Source organism: Cyanistes caeruleus, chromosome 3, assembly GCF_971803275.1.
Source record: "Cyanistes caeruleus chromosome 3, bCyaCae1.hap1.1, whole genome shotgun sequence".
NCBI lineage: Eukaryota > Metazoa > Chordata > Aves > Passeriformes > Paridae > Cyanistes > Cyanistes caeruleus.
In genome coordinates, this window is record NC_141703.1 from 33,474,347 (window position 1) to 33,489,312 (window position 14,966).

Sequence of the window (14,966 nt, forward strand, 5' to 3'; positions counted from 1 at the left end):
AGTCAATGTCAGCTTTCTGTTTAATTTACTTACTTTGTACTTCCTTGATGCCTTTGATAGCTTTGCTGGTTTTCTAATTATCTACATATCTTACAAGAAAGCCAACAGTCTGAAAAAGGCCCCAAATTCCTGTTGTACTTTTAAAGTTTGCTGTTTGGCTTTTAGTGACAAAAATGTCACTACTTCCAAACAATGAATTCAAAATACTAAAACACATGTATTTTCTTCTTGTTCTGTCCTGAAGTGTGTAGTTCTGAGTGCTCACTGCTAACCCCTTCAACATGTTTGTTACACCTTAGAGAGAATGCAGTCCATGATGAGACTGTGCCTGAGTCTGCTGCTCAGAATGGCACCTGCGTGAGAAATGGCAACCTGAAAACACCAGTAAGTCAATTTTAAAGCTTTTAAAAGTTTTAATTATTTTAAATTGTGGAGTTTATTTTGCGTCTCATTTATTTGTTACAAAATTGACTATTGCGTATAGCAATCACAGTGCATCTGAAAGCTGATCACTGGATGCAGCTTGACCCTCAAATTGGCAGCAGAGCCTCAATGCTGGCTTTTGAGCAGTCAGTTCATTTCAGCATATGCTTTTTCTTTCTGTGCTTTGTGTGCAGCTGATGTTCATTTGCAGGTAGTGAGTTTAACCTGTGAGTGAAAAGATGTAGAAGAGCTTCTGTGCTTGCTTTCTATTCTTCAGAAATGACAGCTGCCACTGAAAACTGCTTTCTGGGTAGTGTGCAACTGTACAAAAACTTCTTTCCTGTTATACCTTCCTGTGCTTATGACTCATTGTTAAGTGTAAAATTCAAACTAGTAAATATTTTCTTTCATCCCCTTTTAGTATGGTCGTATTTGGTAAGGAATTGTTGGAGTCCTTGGGGCATGAAACTGAGCAGCCTGGGGAAGTGATTACAGTAAGAGCAAAAGAATCTTGTGTCTGTGAATATCTGTTGTGTGTTGTGTTTTCTCACATTCTTTGTTTACTTGGCTCGTTTCAGAGAGAGAAGCGGAAGGTCCGAGAGCAGTGTGAGAACATAAGGACGAATTCTACCGGTAGCAGAAGAGTGCGCCAGCTGCAGAATGGCGAAGTGGTTGAGGCAGTTACCTTGTTTGAAGTGGTTTGCATGGGAAAGCAGGCCATGCAGGTATTGCTAGCACTGAGTTCTGAAAGCACTTGGTAGAGGGAAGATGAATAAACAATGGTCATTTCCATTATTTGTACTGTGGAACATTTAAATTTGGCTTAGGTGGGGAAGAAACATGTTTGATTGGAAAACTGCTGTGAATATGGCTCTTGGAAAGAATATCTTGCAGCTTCAAGAAATTACTAAAGAGGTAGCTGTCATTTAAAAAGAGGAAGGAAATTGTACCTAAACCAGTTTTTCTAAAACAATGCCTTAACATACAAAAAGATAATTATTTCAAAAAATATGGAAAAGGTTCATCAATAGCAAATTCTAGTTGTCCAGAATTCTGAAAAATCAAAGTTTTATTTGTTTTTTCTTTTCTTTTTTCCCCCCTGTGCTTCACTTGTACTATTAACCTTTTACCTTCATTCCAATGCAGTTTGTTTGCAGCTTGCATAATAGCCAGGTTCCCTGTTCATCTATATAGTTAGCAATTTTCTTCAGTGTGAGGAATCCCACCTCCCAGTATTCTGTGAGCACATGTATATATTATCTTTTTATATGTGTATGAAAATCTGGAGCCCCAAATATTTTTATGTAGAGTTATAGATATGTCTGTAGTGTGTAGTTACTGTAAGCAAAATGTGTGTGTGTGTGTGCACACATGCATAAAAAGTACATTTATATTTTGGATATGAAACCTTCATTTTTCCAAGATATTTGTGTGGATGGCTCTTGTCATGCTACAGCTGTGGTAACTTCAGTAGAGCTCCCTGAAGAGCTTGTCTTCTACTGTGCCCACCATCATGGGAAGGTCTTAGAAAGGTAGCAAAGTTGAAAGCTTGAGTTCTGTTGCTGCTAGAATTTATTAGGCGTGCGTGGGTTGAAACCTGGATGACCAGGAGATCCATGTCACTTATAGGCTGCACTACCCTAGAAATGAAATTTGGAGTTCTTTTTTGGCTTACGTGTAGTATATGAACTGTTTCCAACCTACTGCACAAATCAAGTGCTAGAGAAAAAGAGAACTTCCAGGGTAAATTGCTAGTATAATTAATACTGATTATTAGATGGTGCAGAGGCTAAATGTGTGTGTGGATTTTTTTGTTGTTTGTGTTTATTTCTTGGTTTTTATATTAAATTGTTACCTCAGTGCTGTCATGAACTCAGGAGGACAACTTTTTAATTTGTTTTTTTTTTAATATTACATTTATTAAAACTGATTATTTTCCCTATCTAAGCAAAGCATCTGTGAAAGGCAACATTGTCTAAAGCAGTTTGAGACTTGAAAGAGTCTTTTAGAACTATTAGAAATGGAAGAGAATTGCTTGGAGTTTATTCTTGGTTTTTGTAATTTAATGGAGATGGAACGGTGTTAGTTTTTGTCTTTATTGTGGAGTGCAGCAAACTGTGTTCATCTCCTGACTAATGAGCTTCTTTAATCTCTTCTAGTCTGTAGTAGTTGACTGGGTTGAAGCTTATAAACAAGACAGGAATGTGGCACTTCTGGATCTCATCAACTTCTTCATTCAGTGCTCAGGCTGTCAAGGTAATTTACCTTCTTCATAACCCTTTCCACTGTCTGTATGTGAGAGAAGTCTGAAGTGTGCTTTCTGAAATGGAATTTTCTCTGCAGTAAATCATGTACTTACAATCTGTGCTGTTCGTTAAGATGAACTCCAGATGGGCAGGCAAAATAGAAAAGAATGCTGCTGGTTAAATTTTTTGTGCTTGCAGCATTCCAGCTCTGAGAGTTGTATTTGAACAAGGTTTGCAGGGTCAGGTTTCTGAAGTGGCATGTCACATTGCTTTGCAGAATCCTCACGTAGGGACAGTGGTTTTGATGAGTGTTCTAGTTAAAATCCTGTGTTTCAGTTGCCATTTGTGTTATATTTCCTGGTATCCTTTGTTTTACTAGTATCCTTGTTTGAAAATAAGCAGCTAGCAAATTCAGCTCCCTGCTTTGGTAGCTAGAAATGCAATCTCTTGACTCATTGCAGTTGCCTTTACTAGAGAGTTGTGAAGCTCTCTGTTTCATAACAAACATTGAGGCACTGACTTCTGGGGACAGTCTGCTAGCAAAATGCTTCAGGATGGCAAAGTAAGAGTTTTAGGAAGATTGTCCTGTTAGTTTGAAACTTCTGAGTGTATTTAAGCAGCTAGAAATGTACTTCTTACACGTCTTTTTTTTCCCTAGGTCTTTGACTAATATGACTTCTCTTATGGAAAATACTTTGGGGTTTTTGACTAGCAGTGGGCAAAATTTTAGTCAATCCTTGAAGTAAATGAATGAACAGAGAAAACAGCCTTTCCTGACAGCACAGAGCAGACTTCTGTAATGGGAATTTCAGTTTTGGTTCATCAGTACTTTTTCCTATCAATTAATTTATGTATCTCTTTATATATATGTTGCTCTACCAGTGTACACACATAAAACAGATTTCCCTTTCTTTGGTGTTTCTAAATTTAATAAAGTCCTTACTGTGGTTTGGACTTGATTAATGTTGTAGAGTTATCGGTAATTTTTTTTTGAAACACTAATTTTTTAGGCATGGTAACAGCAGAGATGTTTCAAAGTTTGTACAAGAAGGATGTCATGCGAAAAATGACAGAGACCTTTGATAAGGTAGGCACAGGCTTTGATTTTGCATGTCTTTTTAATATAATCAATAGGCTCTACCTTAATAGCCAACCTGGATGGAATTCCTATTGCTTATCAGGAGCTCTGTACCACTTCGTTAATTTAGTAAAATAAACCTGTTTTTTTGCAAGAGAAAATTTGTGTCATAATGACCCATTTTAGCAGCAGCAGGATATATTTTTTTAAAGAGATTTTTATTTTGAGAATTTTGTTAGGGCTGTCTGACTGCAGTCTTCCTGAATCTTTCTCTTAGGAGTTCTTTTATAATGACTTTATGGAGGTAAATATAATCCAGCACTGCAGCAGGTAGATAATTCCTTTGGTATTTGGTTGATAGGTCCTTAAAAAATACTAATATAGATTACTGATGAGTTAATTAAAAAATATTTTTAGCTGATATTTTATTTGAATATGTTCTTTCTGCTTTACTGACAATTATGATTTTTAATAACTCTATTATGTCATATGGAAGAAGAAAAATGTATTTCAGATTTTTAGATAATTGTCAAAACAGTAGTGAGTATCTCATTTTTTGTGGATTGTTAAGTAAAGCACATAGCTTTACAATACTGTTTCACTGCTTGACTGCTCCTTGACTAATTATGGCAACATTAAATTTTCTGCAGTGCTCTCACAGTTGCTTCTGTGCTTTTTTTTTCCCCCGTATTTGTCACCTCTGAATTGATTTGTCAAGCAGCAGCCATCAGCCTTGTTTTAATTGAGCATCTCTCAAAGACCAGCTGCTGTAGAAATTCCCACAGAGGATGGATTTGCCAACATGGTTTTCTTCATTTTAGAAGTGTAGTAGCACTTGGGTTAATTTTTTGACAGAAATGAACCTATATGTGTCTGACCATATGAATTAGTAGTCTGCCACTTATTTGCCATCTAAATTAGCCCTGAATAACACTGGTGATAGTGCAGGCACTCTGGCAGATACAAAGATGTGATTATTGTTACCATCAGCCTGGAAATATTACAGCTCTGTAACCTTTTCACCTGTCCTGGTGGGCAAAAAGGCAGGTCCTGCAGTTGCCTTAGAGGCTGCATTCTCCATGTGCTGTAGAGAAAGTAAGTTCTCTCTTATCTTTTTCATAAATAAGATGGAAATGTAAGTTAGTGGTTTAAGTTAGTTGAGAAATAGTGCCATATGGGACTACTGTGATTTCAAAAACGTTTTTGAAAACTAATGACAGTAATAGTGAAAGTAGTAATGAGAGTGGAGAATATTGCCAGATGCCTGCTCAATATCTTGCCTTTGAATTTTTATTGTTTGTTTCTAGTATTCAGATGATTCATTCATGATGATTTCAGTGATTCAACCATGACTTTCCTGTTCAGTTAATTGTAGATTACTACATCCTTGTACCAATGTTTCCTCCTAAAATTGTTACTAATGTTAGTGTGAAATGTTAATAGAGTTTAGTATGGCAAGAAAAGAATTTGTAACATCCTCATGGACATGATGGTGAAGTAGGAGTTAGTTAAGTGGTTAGTGAAGTGGGCTGAAAACTGGTGTATCAACCAGGCCTGTGGGGGAGCAGTCAGTGGCAAAAGGTCCAGTTGGAGGCTAGTCACTAGTGCTGTACCCCAGCTTGATATTTGGGCTAATGATGTTTAACATATTTAATAATGACCTGGACACCGGGGCAGAGTTTACTCTTAGCAAGTTTTCAGATGATGCAGAACTGGGAGAATTAGCTGCCAAATCAGGGGGTTGTTCTGCTGTTCAGAGGGACCTCAGTAGACTGGAGAGTTTGGCAGAGGGGAACCTCATGAAGTCCTACAACAGGAAGCCCTAGGAACTTGGGGATGAATAACCCTGTGCACCACTACACAGTGGGGGCTGATTGACTGGAAAGCAGCTCTTCAGAATAGGATGTTGGTGTGGGTGACAAAATGAACAGGAGGATGCAACACATTCTTGCCACAAAGTTGACCAACAACCTTCTGGCCTGCTTTAGGCAGAGTCTTGCCAGCAGGTCATGGGGGATGATCTTTCCTCTCTGCTCATACTACTGAGGCTCACCTGGAGTGTTGACTCAAGTTCTGGACCTTACTGAAGAAGAGAGAGATGGATCTATTGGAGTGAGTCCAGTGAAGGGCCACAAAGATGATTTATGGTCATTTATGGTCATTGATATGAGAGAGTTGGGCCTGTTCAGTCTGGAAAGAAGCTGGCTCAAAGGAATCTCACCCATGTGTTGAAATACCTGATGTGACAGAATGACAAGGAGGAAGCTCAATGCTGTCGCTCAGTGCTGTGCAGGGAGATGGTGAATGCAAAGGCAAGCCAAGATGGGCAATGTGTGCAAACTAAAATGTACAAAATCTTGCCTGAACACCAGAAAACTTTTACTGTGAGGATGGTCAAATGGTGGAACAGGGTGCTCTGAGAGGTTGTGGAGTCTCTGAAGATATTAATTGACTGCTCATGGCATCACCTGACAGTGAGGGAAATGAGAATCTTTGAGGGATCCTTGGCAGAATGATGATGGCACCAATTGTAGTTAAAATTAAAGCTTTATTTCTTAACAGTATGTTATTATTAGTATAGAGCAGAATTTATGATTAAAATGGCACAGGATTTCTACAAGCAGAATCAGTATCATAGCATAATATAGAACTTATAATATAGCTCAGGTCTCACTGTCCAGCAGGAGTTCTGGTCAAAGTTCACCACTTAGACCTTGCAGTACCTTTATTGACAGTGTTCGGGGTGCTATGATGCTTCCCTGTTCTTTGACTGGGTCATTGCCACTGCCTGCCTGGCTGCATGCCTGGGACCTTCAGGGTCAGTGAGGAAGGGAGGAATTGGCCTGGCACCCAAGGATTGTGAGGCTATGAGGGAGGGAAGTTTATCTGTTAGATTTGTCTGCCTGGTTCACAAGACCTTCAGGGCCTGGTAATGAGGGAGGGAATGGATACATGATCTGCTTGGCATAAGTTATGCTAACCATATTTCCAGGGGTTGAGAGCAGAGGTGCTCATTGCACACAGCACTGGCCAGCCTACTCTGGCTGACCCTGCTTGAGCAGATGAGTTTGGATTAGATGATCTCAGAGTCCCTCTCAGTTTCAGTCTTTTTGTAATTCTGTGAAAACTTGTACTGATACTGGAAGCAGAGGATGGCGTTAATATGGTCACTGAGGTATTTATTTCGTCTTTGTGAGCCATGATATTCCTCAGTGAAGAGACAGTCTTGTCTTTACACTGGTTTTTTGTTTTTCTTCTGTATTAAGATGTTCTGTTTCTCTCTTACACTTTTGTTCCTGTTTATGACATATACTTCTTGCAATTCTTTGTTATTATGTAGTTTTTCTTTCCCATTTTGTTGCTCAAACCTTTAGGAGGGGAAGAATTAACTTTGGTGCTTAACTGTGCAGCTAGATGGGGATAGAAATACTTGAACTTCACTGAACCTGGTAAAGAACTCTAGATTTAATGCCTTTTGTTTTGGAATAATTGCAGAAAGAGAAGAAAACATGTGTTGAGAAAGCATCTTTGAACCAAGTCACACTAGTGTTGAAAACATTTCTGTCTAATTTTAAAAGCTCAGAATGTGTCTTTTTAGGGTTTAGATATTTTTTTTAGGCTTTAGACTTTTACATCTAAGTACCAAACATTGAAAAAGGACGTATACTTAGACTCGCTAAGGAGCCATATCTTGTAATTAATTATGAGGTTTATACTTTGTATATGTTTGCTTATAAATTTTGGAAACAAGTTGTATCCTATTAGTAACAAGATAACTCAGGTTTTATATAACAGTGTGTCTTTCTTCTGTCATTGGTTGTAAAAAAAAAACCAGATGAGAAGGATTTAGGTTCTGTGTAATATTTTGGCTTATGTAGGCCACCTGTAACACACATTGGCTGAAGTTCTGATGGCCTTTGAAATACGTTACATGTTTTGTAATGCTTTTGTCTATGAATTATCTGTGCCATTTCATTAACAAGTTTTCAAAATTTTGTCTCCTGCATTACAGGAAACTGGGTTGCAGTATAAGAAATTCATGGCCTATCCTTGGATCCTGACAGTAACTTGGCCAGTGGACATGGTAGGGCTGTTGTAGTTTTCCACAACCGTAGCATAGCTTTTTCTGTGGGGAATTTATTTAAACTCCTTGTTGGCACTTAATTTTGACTTTCTGCAGACTGTATGAGGGAAGGAAACATTTCCGGGTTGAGTCAGAGCAAGAGCTCACTTCACTCTGTTGAGTGATTTGAATAGTTCTCTGGAAGAACCTATGTTAAGGACCTAATCTGACTTGATTTCTGGAAGCAGAGTTATTTCTCTACTGGTTATGAAAGGAATCTAAGGGAATCCCAAGTTATGTGTCTAAATTTAGGTGGTGTGCCCTTCATGTTGTGTATATGTTTACAGTGTGTATGTTACCATTTGTGTATTTTGTATTGCCTTTCAGATTGAGGAGTAAGCTATGGTGATAAAGTAGGTATTTCCTGAAGTTGTAGATGGTCTTTCTACTGTCCATGTCATGATCAAGGAGTGTTAAATGAGGCTTGCTGGAAACTTCCTGTTTCGGTACTTGCTGCTACTGTTAGGCTCTGAACTGACTCTTACAGCCTGGTCAGGAGCATATTCCAAATTCCCAATGTGCTTTGGGATTGCAGCCAGCCCTGGGATCAGTCTGTGTTTGCATTTCACTTTAAAGAAAGCAGCAGCCCCTATACTTTGGGAACAGTGACAAGAGAAGAGCATGAAGTGTACTTTATAAGCACAGGAGGTCATGCTGGGAGTGAGGCTGTGTTAGAATGTGGCTGAGAAGGTGTTTGGCCTCTGGTGAAGGAGCAGCTGAGCAGTGGGCTGCCTTCAGGAAGAGTGAGTGAAGTTTTGGAGTTCCTTGACTCCACTCACACCTGGAAACTAAGAAGATGCAAATTCATATTCTGAGCCATTCCTAGGATCTGTGAGGTGTACATGAAATAAATGTTTACACTGTCTGAGGTTGCCATTTACAAAGTCTGTCCAGTATATTTTCCACTATTTAATGTGAGAATTCATTTCACCTTCCCCTCTGTCGGCTTTCCTCCTGGCAGTATCAACCATACTGTGGCCACTTAAGTTTTTATTGTAACTTGTTTTTTGCATGATGTCAAAGGTATTGCCCACTTACTGTTTCTGTGGGGGTTTTTGGAGACCCAGGTGCAGGTTGTATAGGTGAATGACTGAGTATCAGCTTTAGCCTGATAAACTGCTCAAGCTAGCAGTGCTGCTGAAGAGAACAGTCCTATCCTGTCCACACCACAGTTGTTTGTCTCCACTTTTCACTTATTTAATTTTCTGCTTGAATTTTAACATGCTTCTGCAGGAGGAGGAAGGATGGGGAAGTGGGGAAACACTTCTACCTGTGAGAAAATAGAAGAAGCCAGGAGTGCTCATAGTTATATGCAGAGTTTAAAGTTACTTACTGTGCTATGCCTTCACACACTTTCTCCTTCCTGTCTGTTCACAGCTACCTTGCATACATTGCTTTCAAATGTGAGTTGTTATGACAGTATAGCTCTAATAAAGCTATTTTGTCTCTCTGCTTGCTTGCATCCTGGTTGCTTGTCCCTGCTTTGGAATACTAACCATGAAAAAGTTACGGGGGATGAAGTGAAACTGACTGTCAGCAAAACTCTCTGATGTTCAGTGGAGAGATGCGAATGCAAAAGCAGAACTAATTAGTGTGTTTTCTCTCAACTTGTCTTTCTTTTGCAGGACAATGAAGACTATCCTCTGATCAGAACAGGACCCTATTGGAAGAAGTTCAAGGCCAATTTTTGTGAATTCATTGCAGTGCTTGTCCAGCAGTGCCAGTGCAGCATCCTGTATGATAACTACTTGATGGATACCATCATCTCACTGCTTACAGGTTTAGCAGATTCCATGGTCAGGGCATTCAGGCACACAAGCACTTTGGCAGGTAAAATCGCTTGCAGAGTTGCAGTAGAGGTGCTGTGTTTTATTGACTTGTGTCCTAACAAAAGTGCTCTAAATTGAAAAACTGTTTACTGGAGCAGTTCTGTTATGCACTGAGAGTACCTTCCTCCTAGTGTATGTTACATAAATGTCTATAATATAAACTGTATGTTCCCACGTGCATCTGAATTGAATATGAATTTGAATGCTTTAGATATGATAGATTAAACAATTTTTTCTCTATAAAGAAATCTTCTTTAACGCCTGACATGAGTGACTTCAGAATTTTGCTGTTCTGAGTATTGCATTTTTCAGTAACTGATTTTTCACAGTTTTCTATTTGGTTGTTTATCTCCCTCCACTAACCAGTGTGGTAAGGCTGCAGTAGATATTTTGCCTTAAGAAGCTTTCTTTGCAGAACTGCTGTTCCAGCAGAACTGCTGGTCTCTGCTGGAAAGAATGTTACTTGTTACATATTTTTGTTTCATGCAGTGTGGTGATACTAAAGCTACTACTTTTTCCCCTAAAGCCAGTAAATACCCTCTTTGCCATGCAAAGAGCATTTAAAGTATAATTTATTCTAAAGTATGCTGTTTGCTTTGAGGGCTCAAAAAACTGACTTGAAATCTGTTCAAACCATCCAGCAATCCTTAGAGGAATGTGAATTTTTATCCATTCCAGCAGTATATTAAGATTCTCAGCCATTTCTGAGCCAGCTTCACTGTTTTTTGAAATTTTTTTTCTTGATTGCCAACAGTCAGCTGTTCCACAATTCTAGATTCTTTTGCAGAAAAGTCAGAATTACATAAACTTAAAAGAAAGTTGCCCAGTAAATTACTTCTTTGACCAGAACTCTGACCAAAAGTTGTAAATCACCAGAAATAGAAGTTAATTTTCCCTTTTTGATTATTGTTTGCCTTTAAAATAAACACTGTATTTTAAAACAAATTACTATATAATCTAGTAGTGTTCATATTTTCAATATAAACTGGATTTGGCTAACCATATCCTTTTTGTGGTAAAGTGGTGAATATATTTATGCTGAATATCTCTGAGCTGAGCTGATTGTGTTGTGTTTGTTTCTTTTTCAGCAATGAAACTTCTGACAGCAGTTGTAAGCGTCCATCTGAACCTTGACGTCAACAAGCACAATGCTCAAAGGTTGTATGAGGTGGAGAAGAAGAGGATAAGTGGCAAGAGGACCAGTTACAGACTTGATCAGCTAGAGAGAAAAAGGAAAGAGGTTAGGGAAGTGTCTTATATGGGAGATTTGTGAAAGTGTAAAAGGATTGCTGGCCATTTTCTTTTGGGTCCCTGTAGTTCTTTGAGGTTTATATGTTTATCTAATGCATGGTGCAGAGCAGGTGTGACTGGCTGCATTAAGGTACAAACATGACTAAGGTAGTAATTGCCCTATGTGCTGTTAATTTGTGATGTCTTTCCCACTGGTTGCTTTTCTAAATTGGCATCATTAGCCCTTAGTCTTCACACAAATACGGATTTACACACAAATTTAATTGTCTCAGTAGCTCTGGTATTGTGGGAGTGCAGTTTTGTATATGTTTGTACAAATTACATGCCCAAATTTTAGCAATGAATCAAAAAGGACACAGGCTAAGTGTCATCTCTGTGTAAAGTAGTGCATTAACAAAATGGTTTGAACTTCAGGGATGTCCATAATTTTTGCTTTTCAGTTTCTCTTGTTTCTTCCCTGCTCAAAGACAGCTCCTTTTCAACTCCCAGAGGCAGAGCTATAACTGTAAAAAATAACTCTGGATTGAGGGAGAAGGTGACTTGATGAATGAACATCAGGTGTAGTTCCTTGTCTCCTGACCTTAGAATCACTTATCTCTGTTCTGAGTTTTAGATGTCTGTGGGCATCTCTGTTACAGAGACAATACCCTTTTTGTGGGGAGGAGTGTTTGGGTGTGACAGAATATTTTAGTGTCATTGTAAATCTGATTTTATAGGAAAGACAGAGGAGGTGGGTGTGCTGGAGGGAAAACCCAAACTCGTCAGCCTTCCTGATGCTGCTGATGAGAGAATATTTTTATTAGGTGACTTGAATTTTCAGAAATTCCTACCTATATTTTCAAGATTCAGTTTTTTAACATCCTCATTGTGTGTTTTGAAAATTCATTTGTCTGCCTTTTTTCCATCTCTGTTCAAGTACATGAAAAGAGAATTTGGATCTGTATGAGGATTGCTTAATAGTTGTGCTATATCTTTCTATGTGATTTCTGATAGATCAAGACTCACTGTATCAAACAACTACCTTGTTTTCCAAGGCTAGCAGTTGGTATCCAATAAACCTTTCCTGAGGATGTAGTCACAAAAAGGCCAGTTGCTAGTGCAGATACAGACCACTCATTTTACATTGGTACCATGTGTAAACACCAGCAGTTTGCATCACAGTAGTATTCCATGGGCCCTGATGCAAATTTTTCATTTTCATTCATGTAGTGAGTTGTGGGACCAATATTAACATTCAGTTCTCTTTGTATTTCAGTATGAGCATAAGCTGCTAGAGATACAGAACATGATGAATGCTATTTTCAAAGGGACATTTCTAAACCGTTACCGGTAAGAGTGAAAATGAAGCTGTGATGTGTATCTGCATTCCCCAGAAACTCTTGCTCAGATTGTACAGATACGAGAATCAAGTTAAACGTCCTGAAGGCACTGATGGTGTCAAGAAAAGTGTAGCAGTTAAATTATTTTTAAGAATCCAGGCTTCCAAAAGGACCTCTAGAGTGTGTTCTTTCAGTTCTTCCTGCTGGCTGTAGAGCAGTGCATTTGTGAATGAGAAGATATCCAGAATTGCAAAATAATTTGTGGCTAAAAGTGATCTAAGTATTGATGAATAATTTACAATATTAATGTGAAGATATTTGGAATATTTTGAATTATACATGCTTTTGAAATTCCAGAACATAAAAATATTGCAAATAATATAATTTGGTTTAAAACTAATTTTTAATGCATTAATATTATTAATTATATAATTTCACAGTGATGTAATCCCTGAGATCAGAGCAACTTGCATTGAAGAAATTGGCAGCTGGATTAAAACATACCCAGATGCTTTTTTGAATGATAGCTACTTAAAATATGTTGGATGGATGCTGTACGATAAGGTAAAGTTTAAAATTTGTTTTCACTTGGGCAGTACCTTAAGTTTTTTGTTTAAATTTTTTTTTAGAGAATCCTAGCATTTAAATTCTTGAGAGTAGATGTTCAAGTCTGTGGTGGTACAAAAAGAATTTACTTTTTGCTCTCTTCTAGGTTTTCTTTTAAAAGCCGTTTTAACAGTAAATAATAGAGAAGGTTTTTTCCAGTTCTGTGTGAATCCCTGTATGTGCAGTTGTATTTATATGTCACTGAATTGGCAGTTACTCCTGAACTATAGAATGGCTTATATCCTTTGAGAGAGTTAAATGTTGAGTGAAATTCTGCTTTTAGGCTTAATGGACATTTAAAATTTTCTTTAGATTTATAAAAACTAAACAAATAAATATAGCCTGTAGTAGAATAGTCTTCAGTGTTCCATTTCTCATCTGGAGTTAGACAGATACAGAAAATATTTACAGCAAGTCCAGCCATTTCCCAAAGGGTTTTTAGCTTTTCCTTATAGTTTATTTGTTTTTTCTTTTGAGTAGAGGCACTTTTAAATTCCTCCAAATACCACCAAAACTAACAAGAAAAAAAAAACAAAAGAAGTCAATAAGTCCAAAACACCCAGCGGTAGAACAAGAGGCAATGGGCAAAAACTGATACCCAGGAAGTTGCGCTGGAACATGAGGAAGAAATTCTTTACTGTGTGGGTGACTGTTCCCTCGAGGACATTGCCCAGAGAGGTTGTGGAGTCTCCCTCACTGGAGATATTCAGAACTGTCTGGATGCACCCCTGTTCTGGGATGACCCTGCTTGAGCAGGGAGGTTGGACCAGATGATCTGTGGTCCCTTCCAACCTGACCCCTTCTGTGCTTCTGTGAAAATACGCCTTTTCTCTTGCTTCAAAAACGCGTGAGAGACTTCAGGGGGATAGGAATATTTATTGGGAACGGCTAATTAGCGAAGTCGACACGCTATACTTCTGCAGGCCGCCTTTGAAGGTGTCAGTATCTCCCGTGTCCATCCCGGAGCATGGCGGGATCTGTGTTAGCTGCGGGCGCTGTTGGTGTGAGTCAGGTTGTACTCCGCCGGGCGGCCGGCAGGGGGCGCGCCGGGCTCCCGCATCCCCGCCTGCATCTGCCGTCCCTCGGAAGGTGGCACTGGGGCTTTCAGGACGACACATCTATCAAGAACTGTCGTTTGTTCCCGCATAAATTCTGTCTGATCGCAATATCTTTTTAGTACATGTTCAGTTTGGAGAATTCTCAGAAGAAAAAGTATTTTTTTTTTTTTTTTGAAGATGATGTGTCTTCATTTGCAGTACTCGACAGTGAAGATTAGCAGCTGATGTCTCTGATTAGTGCACACAGCTCACCCAGTGCCACTTACTGGAAACTGGAAATAGTTGTTTTTTTCTAAGGTTGTTTTTATCTGAAAGCAATGCAGATGCAAGTAGACTGAGATACAGTAGGTGTCTTACATATTCTGCGTTTGGCTGAGACCTGATAGTGTGCCACTGCTGGTGGCTGCAGTCCTGGCTGTGCTTTGTGATTCGCAGTCACTGTCAAATTGCCTGATTTCAAAATAAGAGCACCGACAGGGACTGCAATGTTTTTATATACTGTCACAGATTTTTTTTGGGGGGGCTAGGGAAGGAGAGCAGTTTTTAAAATTGTTTTGCCTCAAAGGACAGTTGGGTTGTCTTTGCTGTCCAGGAGTAACTCAGAAGTAGACCTTCCCAGTTTATAATCTGGGGAGTGACAGGACCCAGCAGTCCTGTCCTATCAAACCATCCAGGTCTCAGCCTGTATTTGTAAGGTTTGTTGAACAGCCCCATCTCTGTGATAGTGGTGGGGCTGAAATCTCATAAGTGAATGTGCTCAAGCAGTGCTGGAGCCTGTGCAGAGCTCTCTGAGGTCACTAGAGCTGCCCACCACTTCACTGATGTTTTCTGTCATCAGGTCAGGATCAAAATATGCTATGATCCAGCTGAGGGATAGTGTATGTGTTCAGAGTATCCTGAAAATGTGCTTATATAATTACCCTTCACTCTGTCACAGCTTTGAAGGACCAAACAGGCAGGTTTTTTGTCAAGATTACAATGGTAGTTCTGATGAGGGGAGTTGGTGGATGGGTATTTGTGTTTGCTGATGCTG

General features: G+C 39.0%; 1 protein-coding gene across 3 annotated transcripts in view; it reads left to right on the plus strand.

Annotated features, from left to right (window-relative positions):
• The window catches only part of LOC111945845 (cohesin subunit SA-2-like), a 57,925-nt gene that overhangs the window by 4,641 nt on the left and 38,318 nt on the right, over positions 1–14,966 (plus strand). For all 3 annotated transcript variants that reach the window (XM_023948486.2, XM_023948491.2, XM_086880676.1), the window contains 9 exons: positions 300–384; positions 1,002–1,148; positions 2,583–2,679; positions 3,680–3,756; positions 7,760–7,831; positions 9,496–9,700; positions 10,788–10,939; positions 12,206–12,279; positions 12,710–12,833. In XM_023948486.2, coding sequence (XP_023804254.2) covers positions 300–384; positions 1,002–1,148; positions 2,583–2,679; positions 3,680–3,756; positions 7,760–7,831; positions 9,496–9,700; positions 10,788–10,939; positions 12,206–12,279; positions 12,710–12,833 — 1,033 coding nt within the window. The remainder of the gene's footprint in view (positions 1–299; positions 385–1,001; positions 1,149–2,582; positions 2,680–3,679; positions 3,757–7,759; positions 7,832–9,495; positions 9,701–10,787; positions 10,940–12,205; positions 12,280–12,709; positions 12,834–14,966) is intronic.